The sequence below is a fragment of the Kogia breviceps genome, chromosome 9, assembly GCF_026419965.1.
Source record: "Kogia breviceps isolate mKogBre1 chromosome 9, mKogBre1 haplotype 1, whole genome shotgun sequence".
Taxonomy (NCBI): domain Eukaryota; kingdom Metazoa; phylum Chordata; class Mammalia; order Artiodactyla; family Physeteridae; genus Kogia; species Kogia breviceps.
In genome coordinates this window covers 32,617,545-32,634,408 of record NC_081318.1, presented here as the reverse complement: position 1 = coordinate 32,634,408, position 16,864 = coordinate 32,617,545, and the positions used below count along the sequence as shown (strand labels likewise).

The window sequence follows — 16,864 nt, the reverse complement described above, 5'->3', positions numbered from 1 at the left end:
TTCCATTGTATATATGTGCCACATATTCTTTATCCATTCATGTGTCGATGGACACTTAGGTTGCTTCCATGTCCTGGCTATTGTAAATAGAGCTGCAATGAACATTGTGGTACATGACACTTTTTGAATTATGGTTTTCTCAGGGTATGTGCCCAGTACTGGGATTGCTGGGTCGTATGGTAGTTCTATTTTTAGTTTTTTAAGGAACCTCCATACTGTTCTCCATAGTGGCTGTATCAATTTACATTCCCACCAGCAGTGCAAGAGGGTTCCCTTTTCTCCACACCCTCTCCAGTATTTATTGTTTGTAGATTTTTTGATGATGGCCATTCTGACGGGTGTGAGCTGATACGTCATTGTAGTTTTGATTTACATTTCTCTAATGATTAATGATGTTGAGCATTCTTTCATGTGTTTGTTGGCACTCTGTATATCTTCTTTGGAGAAATGTCTAGTTAGGTCTTCTGCCCATTTTTGGATTGGTTTGTTTTTTTGATATTGAGCTGCATGAGCTGCTTGTAAATTTTGGAGATTAATCCTTGGTCAGTTGCTTCATTTGCAACTATTTTCTCCCATTCTGAGGATTGTCTTTTTGTCTTGTTTATGGTTTCCTTTGCTGTGCAAAAGCTTTTAAGTAAGTCTTTAAATATTCTTAAGGCAACTTAATATTGGAATGGAAGATTTTAGATATGGTTATCCATAATCATATCTAATGAGAAACCTAGCAAAAGATCACTCACAGTCTATAGCTGTAGGATTTTTAAAATAGAAAATAAAAGGATTCAAAATATTAAAAATATGAAAGATAATATCTGGAGTTTTTGAAATTGATACTAACCTTTGTAAACTCATCTTTCCTCATGGTCAAAAGATGTCTTAAAGTTATATCCCTTTCCTGTAGAAAAGAAAAAAATGCCACCTTTCAATATAAATGAAATAGTAGAAGGGGAAGTAGGCAACTGTACATATAAGTTAGTCAGTTATACGCTACCCTCCTAAAAACTTTCAAGTACTGGGTAGATAGTAATGAGTATAATAATATGTATAATTACCTAAAAAAATATGCACATAGCTAGTTTCCCAGATTCAAAAAAAAGTATTACAACTTATATTTGCTTACATAAAAAGAAAACAGCTCTATAAAATTTGACAGAAATTGTTTTATGAATTTTTAAAATTTATAATTGTATAATATTAATAACATTTGGTTTTACTGAATATTTCTCAAATAGGAAGTTTCACGATTACAATGAAACCCAATTCTAAGCTGCCTAAACGAATGTGCATATTCCTAAGAAAAGCCTATCTTAAATAGTGCTTTACTGCTGTAATATCAGCTAAATGGCTGATAACTGTCATCTGCTCAAATCCCATAATGCATGCCTAAAATACCTACAACAGTGCTTCATATATGATCTAATTTAATATTTATGACAATCCTACAGTAGGTATTACCATCCTTATGAAAAAAAAATGAGATTTAAGTAACATATTTCAGTTAATAATCATTAGAGCAAGAATCTGATACCTGGTTTGTTTGGTTTAAAATCATGCTTCTCCTAATATTCCATACAGGAAGATCAGCAACTGCAAAAACACACTAAGGGCTTAGATGTACAAGGAGTTCTGTGATGCTTTTGGGCAGTGGGTAAAAGCCAGATTCTAATTTATGTAAATTTCTATATAATAAATTTTCAAAATGCTTGTAATTTTAAAATGTGATCAATACTACAAATTATGGAGAAAAGTGCATCTGTCACCCCTTCATAAGCATGCTTATGAATTAATATTTAATGTTATGTTAACCAACAAATAAACATGCATACATAACTCACCACAGCTTAAACAAAATCTTACCTTCAGTAAATCTGTCATATGTTCAAGTCCAAGACCATGTAAAAATACTTCCAGATCTCCAAATGCTGTATATGAACTACACATATTTATAGCAATGTCAATTTCAGAACAGACTATCAGTGCACAAATAATAAATATACATTTATGATGCAGAGAGAGAATGAGAATGAGTAAGAATGAGTCTGTGTAGAATATACAGGCATACATCGTTTTACTGTGCTTTGCTTTATTGCTTTATCTGCAGACATTGTTTTTTACAAATTGAAGGTTTGTGACAACCCTATGTCAACCAAGTCCATTGGTGTCATTTCTCCAACGCTTTCTGCTCACTTTGTGTCTCTGTGTCACACTTTGGTAATTCTTGAAATATTTCAAACTTTTTCACTATTATATTTGTTATGGTGATTCTTGATGTTGCGATTACAACTTGCTGAAGGCTCAGATGATGGCTACCATTTTTTAGCAATAAAGTATTTTTTAATTAATATATGTACATTGTTTTTATAGACAGAATGCTATTGCACACTTAATAGACTACAGTATGGTGTAAACATAACTTTTAAATTTGCATAACTCACTTTATTGTGATATTTGCTTTATTGTGGTGGTCTAGAACTGAACACCAATATCTCTGAGGTATGCCTATATTTGCAAATTTACCCACTAGACCTATGTTATACAAAGGAAAAAGAAAGGTTTCCTGAATGAAGATTTAAGTAAACAGAGAAAATGGTGATAGTAAAATGAAGCTCATTTTTCCTAAGAAGGAAAATATTTGCCGATATTTATACAATTGACCCCTGAACCACACAGTCTGAACTGTGCAGGTCCACTTACACATGGATTTTTTCCAATAGTAAATACTATAATACTATACAATCGTGGTTAGTTGAATCCACAGATGTGGAACTGCAGATATGGAGGAACCTTGGATACAGATTTTCCAAGGGCAGGGTCAGCGCCCCTAACCCCCGGAATTGTTCAAGGGTCAGCTGTATTCCTGTGAGAGGTCTGTACGTGAAAATCTCTTTAATTGCAGGAAGTAAAAATTTACTAACTATTTTAAATGTAGGTAAGTAGAGGATAATGTTGTGGCCATGTACTGAACAACTGTGTTCAGGGGAAAAAATGTATTTTTATTTTTAGCTTATAAAATCAGAAATCTGCTATAAAGAATTAGAGAGCAAGATGCAATCTAGTTTGAACACTAACAAAAATATAATCTTAGAACCTTTTAGAAATAAACTGTATTGTTTATATTTTATTTAAAGTAAAAAATTATTCTCATTACTGTTAGTACATGTATATCAAATTTTTCTAAAATTCTGGAGGACAAAGCACTTAAAATTCAGACATTTCTAAGTAATATTTTTAAATGCTTGTAAAAGCTTAAAGTATATATTTTAAATAAGTCATCACATTTACTATAAGTAATAAAAAACATGCACAATTTTTACTCATTTATAGGTATTGTGTTGAACAGAAACATGCTATGTTACCTAAATATGTGATCTTTTTCTTTATCAGAATCTGTTCTCAATAGTTTACAAATAGTCTCTTCTTTAGTTAGCTGTTGAAGCTTTCCTCCCCAAGGGTTTAATGTCAAGGAAAGAAAGTTGAAGATCTGAAAAAAGTTACAGTAAAAATTAAAGCAAGATAGTAATTAATAATATTTTCAACAAGATATAAAAAAAACTAAAAATTCCATTTTGGTAAGTGAATCAGAAAGACTAAGTTAGTATTTTAAATACATTATTAAATAGAGAGAGAGTAAGAAGCACGACTAAGGTACACAAATCTCAACTGTACACCTTAAAGAGATGTGAAATTTCTTAGTTTTCAAACTTCTTAGCTCTAACTTTTTAGCAAGCCAAGTTTAAGTCATATAATCAGCCAAGATACAAAATCAAATCTCACTTCAAGAAACAATTTATGACTCAAAATAATCTGTGATGTTCATAAATTTCTTAGTATGTCAAATTCACTGTCATCTACCCTAAATTTAATGATACAGTATATTAATTAAAAGTTTTCAAATTTCCAAAGCTTAGGAGAAAAACTTAATTTATTTTTAAAGTTTCACAGGGCTTCAGTGATTAGCATTTGCACTAGAATAATTTTGGAAATGTAGATATGAGTTATAAAATGATAGGCATGTTTATAGGCTACTTAAAAATAGAGGAAGTTATTTTACATGCAACAGACATGGCATGGTCTGAGTATTATATGATGGAACCTTTGGAATGTTACAAGTTTTCAAATTCAGAAACTCAGTTTTAGAAGATCTTGAACTATATAACTTAGATTTACAGTTGTACTATATTTGATCCTTGCTTAGAAGTTACACACCTTTGGCTGAAAGCTTTAATATTCAGACAAAAAGTTTCTATCAATAAAATAATTTAATGTATGGCAAATATTTATTATTGACTTTAACATCTGAATGACAGTAAATCATATACCCAAGCATGTTATCAATTTATTACATACCTTGTCAAATGTACAGAGGTAAATGTAGCTTAAAGGATTTAATTTTTAAATTGTTTGATATGTATTAATTAAAATTTAAAAACAATAGTTTAATTACATGTGCAAATTTTGACATTTTACTAGCTATGTCAATACACTAATTAATTTTTGAAAATTTGAACCAGTTGGAAATGTTTCAATAAACAATCTATTACAATTTTATTTCTAGGGCTAGATAAGACTTTATTATCCCTTTATATAGTTTTTAAATTACCACATTATAAATGCCTCTTATTTAGTGAAAGATAAATACTCTAGTAAAATAAAGTTTCCATTACCTGGCTGGAAGAAAATTACACATTGAAACATTTAATAATAGCCAAATATACTATTATTTTAGTAGTGAGTTCTAACAAAACAAAAGTTTTACAAACAATAATGAAGACTAAGAAAAAATAGTTTAATAACAGGATACCTCTAGATGTTTATTTCTTTTTGCAATGTCACTTGGTGTCTTTCCATCTTTGGTTTGTATCATTTTATTAGCTCCAAGTTCAAGCAACTTCAAAACTACATTTTTATGACCCTGATGTGCTGCCCATGTTAAAGCCTGTAAGTGGGGGAAAAAGAAGACTGTTTAAAGAGGGAGTGTATATGACAAAGAGGGGAAAACTTTTCAACAGTATTTATGGCACAATAAAAAAAGTGAACATGGTTAATTAATGGAATGATGCAATCATCATTTCACAATATAATGTAAACCTATTTCCAAAGTTGTAATTGCAAGGCAGACTGCCAGTGTTCACTGATTTTGTAAGATCAAATAATGTTTTACACAGACAAGTGATGTTACAGAATAAAACGATTTATCTGCCAATCACAGAACTGTTTTCTATGAAAAATAATTCTATTTGTATTCCAGAATCCAGGCTTTGTTGTGTGTTACAATTTCTTGTGTCAAGGGTGAGGACCAAGAGAAGCAGATGATTTCTTTTTTCCCATTTAAGCTGTTGCTTTTCTTCACTGAACAGCAATTACATCCCAGCCCTTATATAATTTTTACTTCCGAAAAAACCTTCCTTGTGGCCTACTGATAATAAGATATCAATGTCCTAGAGATAAAAAGGAACACTGTAGAATCAGTTCTCACAGTATAGCCATTTTCATCCTGGGTATTAACTTCTGCTCCATGAGCAACAAGGAGAGCAACAACCTGAGGGTGACCATTCCGTGCAGCGTACATGATGGGAGTCATAAGTCTCCTACAGAGGAGGAAGAAAAGAAACTGTCAATGCTGCCCTTAACAGTTCTTCAAAGCCATGAACTTCACCATACACAATACCATCAGTGTTGTTTTGAAAGTAAAGAAACATGAAAGCTTTTCATAAATAAGGGGATCTGAAAATCCAATTTTCGAGCTAATAAATAAATATAAGGGAGATTACACTCTTAAAAGTATTGAATGCTTACACAGCACCCTCTAGTGAAGAAATGTGGATTTTTTTTAATTCTTGAATTTTATTTTTTTTTTTATATAGCAGATTCTTATTAGTCATCAATTTTATACACATCAGTGTATACATGTCATTCCCAATCGCCCAATTCATCCCACCACCACCGCCAAACCCCCCGCCGCTTTCCCCCCTTGGTGTCCATACGTTTGTTCTCTATATCTGTGTCTCAATCTGTGTCTCAACCGGTTCATCTGAACCATTTTTCTAGGTTCCACATATATGTGTTAATATATGATATTTGTTTTTCTCTTTGTGACTTACTACACTCTGTATGACAGTCTCTAGATCCATCCATGTCTCAACAAATGACCCAATTTCATTCCTTTTTATGGCTGAGTAATATTCCATTGTATATATGTACCACATCTTCTTTATCCATTCGTCTGTTGATGGGCATTTAGGTTGCTTCCATGACCTGCCTATTGTAAACAGTGCTGCAACGAACATTGGGGTGCATGTGTCTTTTTGAATTATGTTTTTTTTCTCTGGGTATATGCCCAGTAGTGGGATTACTGGGTCATATGGTAGTTGTATTTTTAGTTTTTTAAGGAAACTCCATACTGTTCTCCATAGTGGCTGAATCAATTTACATTCCCACCAACAGTGCAAGAGTGTTCCCTTTTCTCCACTCTCTCCAGCGTTTGTTGTTTGTAGATTTTCTGATGATGGCCATTCTTACTGGTGTGAGGTGATACCTCATTGTAGTTTTGATTTGCATTTCTCTAATAATTAGTGATGTTGGGCAGCTTTTCATGTGCTTCTTGGCCATCTGTATGTATTCTTTGGAGAAATGTCTATTTAGGTCTTCTGCCCATTTTTTGATTGGGTTGTTTGTTTTTTTAATATTGAGCTGCATGAGCTGTTTATATATTTTGGAGATTAATCCTTTGTCCATTGATTCGTTTGCAACTATTTTCTCCCATTCTGAGGGTTGCCTTTTCGTCTTGTTTATCATTTTCTTTGCTGTGCAAAAGCTTTTAAGTTTCATTAGGTCCCATTTGTTTATTTTTGTTTTTATTTCTATTACTCAAGGAGGTGGATCAAAAAAAATCTTGCTGTGATTTATGTCAAGGAGTGTTGTTCCTATGTTTTCCTCTAAGAGTTTTATAGTGTCCAGTCTTACATTTAGGTTTCTAATCCATTTTGAGTTTATTTTTGTGTGTGGTGTTAGGGAATGTTCTAATTTCATTCTTTTACATGTAGCTGTCCAGTTTTCTTAGCATCACTTTTTGAAGAGGCTGTCTTTTCTCCATTGTATATCCTTGCCTCCTTTGTCACAGATTAGTTGACCATAGGCGTGTGGGTTTATCTCTGGGCTTTCTATCTTGTTCCATTGATCTATATTTCTGTTTTTGTGCCAGTACCATATTGTCTTGATTACTGTAGCTTTGTAGTATATTCTGAAGTTAGGGAGTCTGATTCCTCCAGCTCTGTTCTTTGCCCTCAAGACTGCTTTGGCTATTTGGGGTCTTTTGTGTCTCCATACAAATTTTAAGATTTTTTGTTCTAGTTCTGTAAAAAATGCCATTGGTAATTTGATAGGGATTGCACTGAATCTGTAGATTGCTTTGGGTAGTACAGTTGTTTCCACAATATTGATTCTTCCAGTCCAAGAACATGGTATGTCTCCATCTGCTGTTGTCATCTTTAATTCCTTTCATCAATGTCTTATAGATTTATGCATACAGGTCTTTTGTCTCCCTAGGTAGTTGATTCCTAAGTATTTTATTCTTTTTGTTGCAGTGGTAAACGGGAGTATATCCTTAATTTCTCTTCCAGATTTTTCATCATTAGTGTATAAGAATGCAAGAGATTTCTGTGCATTAATTTTGTATCCTGCAACTTTACCAAATTCATTGTTTGGCTCTAGTAGTTTTCTGGTGGCATCTTTAGGATTCTCTATGTATAGTATCATGTCATCTGCAAGCAATGACAGTTTTACTTCTTCTTTTCCAATCTGTATTCCTTTTATTTCTTTTTATTCTCTGATTGCCGTGGCTAGGACTTCCAAAACTATGTTGAATAATAGGGGTGAGAGTGGACATCCTTGTCTTGTTCCTGATTTTAGAGGAAATACTTTCCGTTATTCACCATTGAGAATGATGTTTGCTGTGGGTTTGTCATATATGGCCTTTAATATGTTGAGGTAGGTTCCCTCTATGCCCAGTTTCTGGAGAGTTTTTTTTTTATCATAAATGGGTGTTGAATTTTGTCAGAAGCTTTTTCTGCATCTATTGAGATGATCATATGGTTTTTATTCTTCAGTTTGTTAACATGGTGTATCACATTGATTGATTTGCTATACTGAAGAATCCTTGCATCCCTGTGATAAATCCCACTTGATCATGGTGTATGATCCTTTTAATGTGTTGTTGGATTCTGTATGCTGGTATTTTGTTGAGGATTTATGCATCTATATTCATCAGTGATATTGGTCTTAATTTTCTTTTTTTTGAGGTATCTTTGTCTGGTTTTGGTATCGGGGTGATGGTGGCCTCATAGAATGAGTTTGGGAGTGTTCCTTCCTCCACAATTTTTTGGAAGAGTTTGAGAAGGATGGGTGTTAGCTCTTCTCTAAATGTTTGATAGAATTCACCTGTGAAGCCATCTGGTCCTGGACTTTTGTTTGCTGGAAGATTTTTAATCACAGTTTCAATTTCAGTGCTTGTGATTGGTCTGTTCATATTTTCTATTTCTTCCTGGTTCAGTCTTGGAAGGTTATACCTTTCTAAGAATTTGTCCATTTCTTCCAGGTTGTCCATTTTATTGGCATAGTATTGCTTGTAGTAGTCTCTTAGGATGCTTTGTATATCTGCGGTGTCTGTTGTAACTTCTCCTTTTTCATTTCTAATTTTACTGATTTGAGTCCTCTCCCTCTTTTTCTTGATGAGTCTGGCTAATGATTTATCAATTTTGTCTATCTTCTCGAAGAACCAGCTTTTAGTTTTACTGATCTTTGCTATTGTTTTGTTTCTATTTCATTTATTTCTGCTGTGATCTTTATGATTTCCTTCCTTCTGCTAACTTTGGGTTTTGTTTGTTCTTCTTTCTCTAGTTCCTGTAGGTGTAAGGTTAGATTGTTCATTTGAGATTTTTTTTTCGTTTCTTGAGGTAGGCTTGTATAGCTATAAACTTCCATATGAGAACTGCTTTTGCTGCATCCCATAGGTTTTGGATGGTGGTGTTTTCATTGTCATTTGTCTCTAGGTAGTTTTTGATTTCCTCTTTGATTCCTTCAGTGATCTCTTGGTTATTTAGTAATGTACTGCTTAACCTCCATCTGTTTTTGTGTTTTATGTTTTTTTCCCTGTAATTCATTTCTAATCTCATAGCGTTGTGGTAAGAAAACATGCTTGATATGATTTGTTTTCTTAAATTTACTGATGATTGATTTGTGACACAAATGTGATCTATCCTGGAGAATGTTCCATGTGCACTTGAGAAGAAAGTGTAATCTGCTGTTTTTGGATGGAATGTCCTATAAATATCAATTACATCTATCTAGTCTATTGTGTCATTTAAAGCTTCTGTTTCCTTATTTATTTTCATTTTGGATGATCTGTCCATTGGTGTAAGGAGTTAAAGTGCCCCAGTATTATTGTGTTACTGTCAATTTCCTCTTTTATAGCTGTTAGCAGTTGCCTTATGTATTGAAGTGCTCCTATGTTGGGTGCATATGTATTTATAATTGTTATATCTTCTGCTTGAATTGACCCCCTGATCATTATGTAGTGTCTTCCTTGTCTCTTGTAACATTCTTTATTTTAAAGTCTATTTTATCTGATATGAGTATTGCTGCTCCATCTTTCTTTTGATTTCCATTTGCATGGAATATCTTTTTCCATCCCTTCACTTTCAGTCTGTATGTGTCCCTAGGTCTGAAGTGGGTCTCTTGTAGACAGCATATATATGGGTCTTGTTTTTGTATCCATTCAGCAAGCCTGTGTCTTTTGGTTGGAGCATTTAATCCATTCACGTTTCAGGTAATTATCAATATGTATGCTCCTATGATCATTTTCTTAATTGTTTTGGGTTTGGTTTTGTAGGTCCTTTTCTTCTCTTGTGTTTCCCACTTAGAGAAGTTCCTTTAGCATTTGTTGTAGAGCTGGTTTGGTGGGGCTGAATTCTCTTAGCTTTTGCTTGTCTATAAAGCTTTTGATTTCTCCATTGAATCTGAATGAGATCCTTGCTGGGTAGAGTAATCTTGGTTGTAGGTTCTTCCCTTTCATCACTTTAAGTATATCATGCCACTCCCTTCTGGCTTGTAGAGTTTCTGCTGAGAAATCAGCTGTTAACCTTATGGGAGTTCCCTTGTATGTTATTTGTCGTTTTTTCCTTGCTGCTTTCAATAATTTTTCTTTATCTTTAATTTTTGCCAATTAGATTACTATGTGTCCCGGCATGTTCCTCCTTGGGTTTATCCTATATGGGACTCTCTGCATTTCCTGGACTTGGGTGGCTATTTCCTTTCCCATGTTAGGGAATTTTTTGACTATAATCTCTTCAAATATTTTCTCTGGTACCTTCTCTCTCTCTTCTTCTTCTGGGACCCATATAATGCAAATGTTGTTGCATTTAATGTTGTCCCAGAGTTCTCTTAGACTTTCTTCATTTCTTTTCATTCTTTATTCTTTATTCTGTTCCACAGCAGTGAATTCCACCATTCTGTCTTCCAGGTCACTTATCTGTTCTTCTGCCTCAGTTATTCTGCTATTGATTCCTTCTACTGTAGTTTTCATTTCAGTTATTGAATTGTTCATCTGTGTTCGTTTGTTCTTTAATTCTTCTAGGTCTTTGTTAAACATTTCTTGCATCTTCTCGATCTTTGCCTCCATTCTTTTTCCGAGGTCCTGGATCATCTTCACTATCATTATTCTGAATTCTTTTTCTGGACGGTTGCCTATCTCCACTTTATTTGGTTGTTTTTCTGGGGTTTTATCTTGTTCCTTCATCTGGTACATAGCCCTCTTCTTTTCATCTTGTCTATCTTTCCATGAATGTGGTTTTTGTTCCACATGCTGTAGGACTGTAGTTCTTCTTGCTTCTGCTGTCTTCCCTGTGTTGGATGAGGCTATCTAAGAGGCTTGTGCAAGTTTTCTAATGTGAGGGACTGTTGGTGGGTATAGCTGACTGTAGAAATGTGTTTTTAAAAAAATCACGAAATAAGTTATGCTTTCTAATATGAGGTTTCATTAGTTTACCTATTTACATAGAAAAATATCAGAGTACCTCACTGTGCTTGTGCTAGAAAAATAGTGATGAATGACACAAACAAGCCCCCCATCCTCTCAAAATTGCTCATACTAAAAGCTTGTTACATTTTTTAAATTACCCTTTTCTAGTAAAAATATAAGTTTAAAACTCTTATTTCTTAATGTGTTCTACTATGATTCTACTTTAGGACTGAAAGAATTTTACCCTGACTTGGGGGCTTACTTTAATCAAGAAAGACATCAGTCCAATAGTTTAGCCAGAGTGTCTGAGACTATCTTCTGGGAGACCACAGTAGTTTCCCCTAGTGTGTCATTTCCCCAAATTAGAGATTCAACCCCTCTACTCCTAGAAGTCAGTCAGCTTCTGGACCTAATTACAAAGGATACCAGAAAGATTCTATTAGTTCCACTTGGGCTGAACTTAGTATTATGGTCTGTTTTAAAGGAGATCTGGGATTCTGGGCTCAATCTTCCTGAGTCACCTCAAATATCTGATTTATATACAAAGACCTTCGCAAAATAACAACAAATTAAATAATTTCAGAATTGACCTCATTAAGGTAGTTTACTCACATTACATACACGACATATAAACAGAATACTTCTCTGTAAGGTTTGTTAACATGAGGTATATCATCTGGTCACTTCACACCAATGTCTTTAGCACAGAAAGCTTTACACATTTATCTGTTCCTTCTATTTCAATCTTTTATTAGAAATTACAATTTCAATCTTTTATTAGAATTTCAATCTTTTATTAGAAATTATATGCTAAGGTAGTTGTCAAGCACTGCCTCTTCTACCTTGAATACCTCCTACATAGTTGCGTCATAAACAGTCTTTACGAAGTGAAGAGTGAAGTTCTGGATAGCTTAAGCAAACAGGGAAAATACATACAATAGGACAAAATTGAGTCAACTGATCATACAAATTCTTCCCTAAGTCTAAATCAGATGTCTTGATGCTTCTCCTCCACCCCACCTCCCCCACAACAGCTCAAATCTGCTCCTTCCAAAAAGCTTCCGTTAACCAAATAACTCAGGCCTAAGACTAAGCACCATTCATAACTTTTCTCCACCACTCCATATACAAGTTATCAGAAGGCCCTATTGGCTCTATTTTCATCGTATTTTTTTTAAAGATTTTTTTTCATGTGGACCATTTTTAAAGTCTTTATTGAATTTGTTATAATACTGCTTCTGTTTCATGCCTTGGTTTTTTGGTCACGATGCATGTGGGATCCTAGCTCCCTGACCAGGGATTGAACCCACACCCCCTGCATTGGAAGGTGAGGTCCCAACCACTCGACCTCCAGGGAAGTCCCTCATATTTTGAATCTAACCACTTCTCACAACCTTGTTAGCCATTGTAAGCAGTTCAAACCATCATTATATCTCTCTGATTTATATTTTTGCAATAGCCTCATAACTGCTCTCCACGCTTCTACTCTGGCCACTTACAGTTTATTCTTTTTGGAAATGCCAAGTTCTTCCCCTTGCCGAGACTATGCAAGTGCTATTCCCTCCACCTTTCCCTCAACCTTCATATTGTGCACTCCTTCCTTTTAATCAGCAAAGGTAACGTGAAAGTGTGAGTGTCCCATTTGCTGGAAACATATTACTGAAAATCATAAGCGAAATTTTCTGAATCTGTACTGAAATCTGTTCTGAAATTGTACTGAAAATTGAGGTTCTTCTAAGTATCAATTTCTCTTAGAATCTCAAAAACCAGCAGGGATATATAATAGGGATATAATTTTCAGTCTGTAAATTCACATGGACATAAAATGGCTTCTTAGAGATGCTTATTTCATCCTAGATAATAAAACTACTGGACTAGTATAGTTTGCTGACTAAGAAGCTTCAGATCACTACTGGAAAATGTGTTATAAAAAACATTGCATTGGTTTCTAACTTCTAAGAAAAGTTGAATTTACTGAATGGAACAGCAAACTCCTATAAAAGTGTCTGGATTACCTAGCCCGTGTATTACTCAGCTCTTAAAAGTTATTAAAGTTATTGATACCATGAATAGTGTTGCAGGACAATTCTGAGAGTGGAGAGAACAATTCTTCCAGTGGTTTTATATCTACAGAAACTTGTAATATCTGTTGTTTCCTGCCTGTTATAGGTTAATGAAATCTAAATTAACTCTTCAGTCTTATAAACTCTTATAAACAATTTTATAAACTTTTCAGGGAAGCTATAAAATTTAAAATAACTGGTTTACCTTAAGTGACATGGTAACTCTGTACTACTGGTAACTTTACTTTCAATATTAATTTCCATCTTATTTATTTCCTGAGATTTAATATAAAGAATTCTTTACTTCCCATTCTCTCTTTAAATCACTGCAATTTTGTTCTGCCTGCTCCTTCTAACACACATCTGCTTTGGCAAAGGTCAGGAGTTACTTGGACTCCTTTTATTTTTCTAGTACTTAAAGGTATGTATTTCAGGGGCTTCTGTCCTCAATACTCTTCCCTTTTCACTACATAAACACCATACCTGTATGATCTCACCTACTCTCATGACTACTGTTAACACACTGATGGCTGCTGAGTCTCTATCTCTAGCCCAGGCCTTGCTCCTGAGCTCTGGATCATAACTGTCACTTCTACCTGGGTACCCCAACAAAACTCAAAATCAACACATACCCAAATCTTAAGTCACCATCTTCCCACCAACACACAATACTCTCTGTTATTACCTATCTCTGTGAACAGTATCAGAGGCCAAGCATGGCCCAACCCAGAAACGTGGAATTTATCCATGATTCCTTGTGCCTTCATGTCTAAGCCAGCACTCCTGCTAGTGTTACCTCCTTCCCATCATTTGCATCTGTATTTTACACTCTCCTCCTTCTTCCTTGTGTTCAAGTCCTCATCACTTCTTACATGGATTACTGCATGCAACAGCATAACTAGCCTCCTTGTCTCCAGTCTTTCCTCCACATCTGTAAATCTCATCAAATCAATTCACTGTTTAAAGTTTACAAGGTTACACCTGTGAAAATCTTCATGATAAGTCCTCTGTCTACCTCTCTACCATTTTAGCACCTGCAATCCTACTCCATCCTATTAAGAGACTTCAGTCATATCTGTAGGTATGAATTCGCCTCTCTCCTCTGGATGTCCTATTTTCAGAGTACTTTCTGGTTGAAATGTCTTTTCACTTTTCTCTTCAACACATGTATTCATAATCTACCTCTGGGGTTTTATCTTAGAAGCCAACATGTCCCCCAATTGTTTGATGCCCCATCTCCTCTTAGATAGCAATCCCCCTCTCCTCTATGTTCTCATAGCACTCTGTACTTATTTTTATCAGTTCACCTTTCAGGCCAAAATGTATTTGTTCAATTCATCTAGTTTCTCAACCAGATTATCAGTTCTTTGAGGATAATGATCCTGACCTGCCTCTATATCCACCCCCCACAACCCATGAGGTGACTAGCATAATGCTCTACTTCTGTGTTTTGTGTCATGCGTACATTTAACACAGGCAGGGTTTTCTCCTTATCTATTACATCATCACATGTCTATTGATTGTGTTAGTCAACGCATCTATATCCTTACTCTATATCCTTAGATTTGCCTAATGAGGGATACATGCTGAAATTTCCTGCTATAATTGTATTTTGATCTACTTCTCCCAGAATTTTAATAGGTTTCGATTTATGGATTTAGTAGCCATGTAGTTTAGTGTGTACAGGTTTATGCTTGTTATATTTTCGTTGATTTTGCCTTTTTTCATAGTATAAAGTTCTCTTTGTGGTACGCGGGCCTCTCACTGTCGTGGCCTCTCCCGTTGCGGAGCACAGGCTCCGGATGCGCAGGCTCAGCGGCCATGGCTCACGGGCCCAGCCGCTCCACGGCATGTGGGATCCTCCTGGACCAGGGCACGAACCCGTGTCCCCCGCACTGGCAGGTGGACTCTCAACCACTCTGCCACCAGGGAAGCCCCATAGTATAAAGTTCTTTATTCTGTGTATTGAATTTAATAGTAGTAATATCTGATATTGATAATCCTAATTTCTATGGGTTTACCTTTACCTGTAAAGGGATTTTTTTAAAAAAAATTTATTTATTTTTGGCTGCATTGGGTCTTCGTTGCTATGTGCAGGCTTTCTCTAGTTGCGGTGAGCGGGAGCTACTCTTCCTTTCAGTGTGTGGGCTTCTCATTGTGGTGGCCTCTCTTGTTGCAGAGCACGGGCTCTAGGGCGCACGGGCTTCAGCAGTTGTGGCTCACGGGCTCTAGAGTGCAGGCTCAGGAGTTGTGATGCACAGGCTTAGTTGTTCCGCGGCACGTGGGATCTTCTTGGACCAGGGCTCGAACCTGTGTTCCCTGCATTGGCAGGGGATTCTTAACCACTGCGCCACCAGGGAAGTCCCTGTAAAGGGATTTTTCATACCCCCTTTTCTTCAAATTTTCTTGTAATATCGTTTAGCTGTCTTTTGTTTTTTAAGTCAGTATCTCAGTTGAAAAATTCAGTCCATTCTCATTTATCATAATGATTGATATAATTGACAATCTTTCTTCTCTTTTGTTTTTGTTGGTGCAACAAAACTGCCATTCACTACATTTTTCCCCTTGAAAGTATGATGATTCTGATTTGCCTTTTTTTTAAAAAAAATGCCATTAAACATTTCCCTGTTTCTCTGCTCCTTAGCAAAACACATATAACTCTCGGTTAGTCTTTCCTCAGCTGGGGTACTTGAGTAATGTATTTTCTGAGTTCCTGCATATCCTTGACCATCTTTCTTTCACCCTGACAGGCTTAGCTTGGTTGAGAATAAGATCTTTAGGTTGCAGGCCTTTGTCTAAATGAAAATATAATTTCATTCTTTTCTAGTTTCAGCTGTGCACATGGGAAATCTGATGTCACTCTAATCTTTTACTTTCCTTTGTTAAACACTTCATTCTTTCTGCCTGGAAACTTGTAAAAATTTCCTCTTTGTTTTTAGAGTTTACACATTTTAACCAGAATTTATGCCTAGGAGTGTCGTCTTTTTTTTTTCCCCTCATCAGTCCAAACTAAAGTTCAGGAACTTTTCCAAAATGCAGTCTTTTTTTTTTTTTGACATTCAGTCTTGATAGAGTTTTTCAGCTTAGGAACCATTTCTTTTTTCTAGAATGTGTTTATTATTACCAGTCTTCCATGTTCGTTTTTCTTCCCTGAATTTTGGATTCAAACACCACATTTTTTTAAGTTCCAAGAGATCTTTCTTCATGCTGCATTTAGATCTTATGTGCTCTTAATTTTTAATTCAGGTTTTTGCCTTTCTCTGTCAGCAATTTTATTGTACTAGGCAAATATTTTAGTTGTCAATCTTTTCTCTACCTGCTGGGAAGTTTTTTATTTCCTATTGCCTCTTTAGGGCTCAGGTCCCGTACTTGTAATATTCTTAATGACAGAAATCCTTACAGATTTTGAAAATCAAAGAAGTTGCTTATGCAATGGGTCTATAGTTTAAGGGCAGGCTTTTAGCTCCCTCCAGAAGTACCTTGAGAATTCTCTCAGCTTTCGTATCTTCCTGAACTTGCCCAACCTCATGGACAGAGACAACTCAGCCCATTTGTTTAGCTCTAAGTCTATAAGAGTCTGGAAACCTAAGGCATTCATGCCGGATCAGCTTTACCCCAGGTCCACAGATCTCTTAATGTCAAATTTTTGCGGGATCAGCTGCTCTCCATCTAGGTTTATGCCTGATAATTTCCTACCCTTGGGGAAAAGAGTTTGTCTGTTTTTCAGGGATAGGAAAAAAAGCCTGAATCTTTATCAACACCCAGCTCCCTTAAGGTCTCAGCAGCC

The 16,864-nt window shown here is 35.3% G+C and overlaps 1 protein-coding gene across 1 annotated transcript in view; it reads right to left on the bottom strand.

Annotated features, from left to right (window-relative positions):
* The window catches only part of ASZ1 (ankyrin repeat, SAM and basic leucine zipper domain containing 1), a 73,052-nt gene that overhangs the window by 12,573 nt on the left and 43,615 nt on the right, over positions 1–16,864 (bottom strand). Inside the window, exons 5-9 of the mRNA XM_059074390.2 lie at positions 5,477–5,588; positions 4,802–4,936; positions 3,357–3,481; positions 1,858–1,933; positions 839–895 (exon numbers count right to left, since the gene is read on the bottom strand). Of these exons, the coding sequence (XP_058930373.1) occupies positions 839–895; positions 1,858–1,933; positions 3,357–3,481; positions 4,802–4,936; positions 5,477–5,588 (505 nt within the window). The remainder of the gene's footprint in view (positions 1–838; positions 896–1,857; positions 1,934–3,356; positions 3,482–4,801; positions 4,937–5,476; positions 5,589–16,864) is intronic.